This window comes from Cryptomeria japonica, chromosome 1, assembly GCF_030272615.1.
Source record: "Cryptomeria japonica chromosome 1, Sugi_1.0, whole genome shotgun sequence".
NCBI classification, from domain to species: domain Eukaryota; kingdom Viridiplantae; phylum Streptophyta; class Pinopsida; order Cupressales; family Cupressaceae; genus Cryptomeria; species Cryptomeria japonica.
Window position 1 is genome coordinate 349,944,075 of NC_081405.1, and position 5,294 is coordinate 349,949,368.

At 38.9% G+C, this 5,294-nt stretch overlaps 1 protein-coding gene across 1 annotated transcript; it reads right to left on the bottom strand.

Moving 5' to 3' along the window:
- Nucleotides 1-4,335: 4,335 nt before the first annotated feature.
- Nucleotides 4,336-4,950, bottom strand: LOC131857430 (uncharacterized). The gene has a single exon (XM_059210003.1). The coding sequence runs from the start codon at nucleotides 4,948-4,950 to the stop codon at nucleotides 4,336-4,338; it is 615 nt and encodes a 204-aa protein (XP_059065986.1).
- Nucleotides 4,951-5,294: the final 344 nt, after the last annotated feature.

The following is a 5,294-nucleotide window of genomic DNA, read 5'->3' on the forward strand; positions in this document are numbered from 1 at the left end:
CATATTAGTTTTGCATCTTAACTCAGACACCAGAAACTCATTACCCAACAACCTCTTGATAATGTCCAGAAACTCTTCCTCATCAAAGAGGAAAATACCACCCAGACACTTATTTATGATTCAACCTAAGAATGCCAACTTTTGTTTGATGGAATGCATAGTGAAATTAGCTTCCATCTTTGCAACCAACGGACCAAGGAAGTTTCTCACAGTTCACCGGTCTTCTACACCATGCCACACCACCCAAAAAATAAGCTTTTCCTTAACTAAAAAACAAAGACATGTATTGATTAAGGAAGCCACAAAAAATCTAGAAAATTTGGATACGAAATCCATTCCTAGCTCAATTGCATGAAAAAATACATGTCGCCTTACATCCTTCCAATAAATGGGAGTTTGCAGTAATGGCAAGTAAGGTGGCAACACTGATTAAATTATGAGCAGGTAAACTCGGTAAGGAGAAAAAAAATTAAAAAAATCAAAATTAAAATCGTTTACCACCTCCCACCAAAGGGCAAAAACAAAACTACCACTTGTCAAGACTTAATCCACTCAAGCCACGTCATCCTCATTGTTGTCCCGCCATCAAACTACCTACTGGTCCAACTCACACCCCATGTTGGACAAAGTGTCTACCTCCACATTACCTTCTCTTCAAGTGTGGAATTTTTTAAAATATTCAAAAGAATTTAATTTTTTGCAAATAATATTAATAAATTTATTGATACGCCAACACTATGAGGACCCTTTAGCAATTGCATCTATCACTTTCTTGGAGTCCCCTTCTAAATGCAGTTTGGAAACTTTGAGATTGCCTGCCAAATCAACTACCAACAATGTGGCCCTCGCCTCAGCTTCATTATTTGTTCCATCGGGTAACCTTTGAGCTCCTTTTGCAACAATCATACCTTCCTCATCTCTGGCAATACTACCCGCTCTCGAGATGCCATGAATACCATGTGAAGGAACATCAAAATTAATCTTCATCCATCCTCTCTCCGGTCTCTCCCACTGAGGCAAATTTACATCCTCCACCGTAGGATATACCTTCCCAGGCGTGAATTCTTTATTCTTAAAAAGTAGTCTAACGTCATTTATGATTGAGTGTAAAAATATAATGACTCGTGATAAATAGTGTGGTGTTGAAAGTTTTGCTTATAATTCTAAGCCCATATCTTAGAGGATGGTGCATCTTTAAAGGGCATAAGTTCCTTAAAGTGAAAGTTGGTTATATTGATTATTGTTCATAATTGTTAAGTTTTGTCGTTGATGTTTTTTAGTTCTTGTCATAGGCATATAACTATTGGCAAGGGTTGTTCTTTAACTAGTTTTTAATAAAAAAACAAATTAACAAGTCAAAATTGATATTTTTCTACGAAAAAAACTATTAATGTTTATTAAAGTATAGATACAATTTTTTTTATTAAGAATATTAATAAAATTAATTATCTTCAATTTAATTGATTCTTAAACTTTAGGTGATATGGAAAAACTTTCTATTTTTAATCTTTTTTAAAGATTGCAGAATCATTTTATGCTCTCTTCCCTTAAAATGTTGGCTCAAATAGCTAAATTGAATAATTTTCAATTTTAATCAAGAAAATTGATTTTTTCAAAAGAATACTAAAATAACGAGTTTTAGTTGTTTGAAAAATATTAATGATTTTTTAAATTTATTTTTAATATTTAGATAATTATATATATTTTATTTCATAGTAAATTATTTTTTAATGGCTTTTAAATATCATTTTTATTAGGTAAAATAGTTTTTAGATTTCATTAATATTTTGAACAGTTTAATTTTCAAACTGCTTTGTAGAAAATGATTTTTTGAATTATTTTATGTGTACAAAATGATTTAACCGATAAAATATATGAATATATATTGTTTGACAAACTATACATAAAAAATGTTATTGATTACTTATTTTGAGAGCTATCTTACCTATTAATTTTTATTTATTATTTATTATTAATTAGAGTGTCTGGTTTTAAAAGCTATCTTATGTATTAAGTTTTATTTATTATTTATTATTAATTAGTGTGACAAGTAAAGAGGCAAAAAGGTTTTGGTATTAATGTATTTTAAAATAGTTCAAGTTACATATCTTAATATTTTTTAAATCTTTTTTATTAGAAAGCAGCCAAAATCGGGGGCTGACCCAAGAGAAATAGACAAACCTTTACCAGCACACACACCGCAAAAACGCAGCAGTCAACCAACCCCCACTCTAATAATCAAAAACAAAAACTGCCTGTCGCTATTGGATAACCCAAGATTGAAACCAATCTTGTCCAATAAGTGCCATAACCAGCAGTAACCCATCATAATGTCATAACAATAATAATTGTTAAGAGTAGCAGTATTACTATGGAAACCAACGTTCCAGCGATAGAAACTAAAGCAAAAAGGAAGGAAAACAACCATACAACTTAATTATTAGCATCCATGTGCTTGGAGAGCATGAGCCCAGGCCAGTCATCAGCCAGGAACTAAAATAGTTCCTTAGTGGTGTCGCTGCCCATCCCTTTCGGGTCCATTTTGTCCTATTGAAGCAAGCACATAGAGGTAGCAGACAAGTGCATAACTTTGATGACGAATTTCCCAATCTTATTGACATAGGACTCCAGGTGCTCCATCTTTTTCTTAACACCCATAAGATCTTTAAAGATAGCCTTGCAGCCCGAACACTGCTCCTCTTTCTTCTCCCCTTCATCCACAACAGTCCTCCCACCGTCAGAGTGTCTACCATCATCCTCCGAGGTGTGGGGCAGGGGAGAGTTGGAACAATGGGAGGTGTTCTTGATATCCTCCATGATGGTCTCCGAGTCGGGGACGTTGGTGCCTAAATTAGAGGAATCTATGTCCTCCGTGGCCTCCAGATCCTCCTCCCCCTTCTCACTTTCCGCTTTCTCAAAGTCCTCCTCCTCATCGTCAACATAATGCTTTCTCACAACCATTTCCTTCATCCTGGATTTGTTTATGTGGGATCTGCGAGGGGTGATGCCCTCCTCAGCATCAAACTCAACAAGGAGGATTTTGGGCTCCTTTTTAGGTTTCTTGGAGGTGGGTTTCACAGCAGAATGGTTGCTTCTTTTTTTTTCCCCAATTTTAAGGGGACCAGGGGGGCCTTGGTCAAGGGATTGACAGGGAGTCATAGGATTTTTCGAAGATTTCTTGGATCCTTTTTTAGAGCCTTCAGGGGGACCGATAATGGAGGGGGCGGGTTGAACCGAGATAGGTTTAGGAGGGCAGAGGGCCTTATTAAAGTTGTAAAGCCTAAACATCAGCCCCTGGTGGAGGATGGTAAAATTACCCTCTTGGCTCATACAATTGCGGACATCTTTAACAGTAGACTTCAAAGCATGCAGCAGAAAAAAAGAAGAAGAAAAGAAATGGTGTCACGGTTACGGAAATGGTTTAGTAGCGGAAAGTGATAATAGTAGAACACTCCATACCTTCCCTCGAGGGTGAAGTATTTCATTATGACTTTGCAAACCTGATCCCACAGGTAGGGTAAACATTCCTTGTTGAAGCCTCTGCGCATTCTAGTCAGTTCCTCACCTTTTTTGAAGAAGCAGTTCATGTTGTTTTCGTCCGCAACCCTACTTGTTTTCTTCCATTTCCTTCCTTCAGTAGAGAGGCCCGTAGCCTGGCCAATAACTTCTTCATTGTTTTCAAATGAAATGTCCCCCATGACCACCCTCCTATCCTTCTAACTGTTGACAAATTGCATGGAGAGGTTTTCGTCGAATCCCTTCATGGCTTCCATGAACGAGATGATTCCTCCTTCCTTAGCATACGTCCAGACACATGGGTCGTTGCGAAAACAGTCGTCAATTATGTCCGACTCAACCCGAACTAAATCCCCACCCATACCGGCTTCCTCTAGAGTGATCTTGAGATTCAGCGTAGACCTGATAGGAAAAATGCAGAGAGGAGAACCAGAGCTGAAGTTAAGAAAAAACAAACGATAATTAGCTAAAATGAATTGCAAGGTTTAATAATGATTTTTGGTGTTGTTTCCCAAGGCCTGTGTCCACCAGCTCCGGGAAGCATGCAAAGGGACACCTCTAGAGATCTCTGCCAACTTGCAAAGATCATCATTATGACGAGTAGTAAGGTTCCAATTAATGTAATAATTAGGGTCCTTGCAGTTGTTGATGATCATGAGTTGGCACTCCAACCCGTCGATAATGCAGGAATAGGTGGCCAGCCAAGTCAGCATCGGGCAAAGAAGGTGGGGACCACAAGAAGCCAATAAGGTGAAGCTCGCCCAATTTGAATTCAAAATTCCCGCCAGCAGCATAGCATAGTTGTCGGCCCAAAGCAACCTATTGGAAAAAGGAAGTTGACACTTCATTGTTGATAGAGGCAATTTGATCAGTCCCAATAAGGTCCTTCTGCTTGTCAGTAAGAGAGCCTAGGTGCTTCCAACACCTAATTCCTTTTATCTCTAGCCCTGTCTCAGCCAGAGATTTCGCCACCCCATTCCCCTCTCTGAAGATATGCTGAATTTTAAAATCTTCCAGCCAGACGATCATTGACCAGATGTCTTTGATAACATTTTTGATTCTCCAGCAGATCCCTGAGGCGCCTTTAGTAGCCTCAATAATCACTTTAGAATCCCCTTCAATAATCAATTTCCTGGCTTTGGTGCTCAGGGCCAGCTTCAACCCCCCAAAAAGAGCAAGAGCCTTCGCCATGTTGCTCGAAACAGAGTCAAAATTCCCAACATAGGCCAAGACCAGGTTACCCAGACTATCTCTAATAATTCCACCCCCTGTCGCAAAACCACTACGAGCAACACCATCAAAATTGAGCTTGAGCCAATGGGGGGGGGTGGGTGGCCATTTGGTATTAAGCCTCTCCATCTTTTTTGAATTGTCATATCTAAGGAAGCTGTCTGGCAACTTCCAATTTTGAATCCACCTCCGGTCTAGAGCCATAGGGCTGGCATTCAGGGTTCTCCACTTGCTGATGGTGGTGTTTTCCTTAAGGTAGTTTTCAGCTAAGTCAGTCACCGTATCAACCGAGCTGCTGGTGTCACGGAAAATCCTATTATTTCTTTCCTTCCAGATATGCCAACAGACATGGGGAGGAATGAGTCTCCAAAAAAGAGTGACTGGTGGGTGAGCAGAAGGGCACTTCCAGTTGCTGACAAACTGCTACAAATCTTCCGAGAAAGTCCAAGCCAAATTAAATTTCTGAAGCACTTTGTGCCAGACCCCAGAAGCAAAAGGGCAATGGATAAAGAGGTGATTTATGCTTTTCTTTGTACCACTACACATAA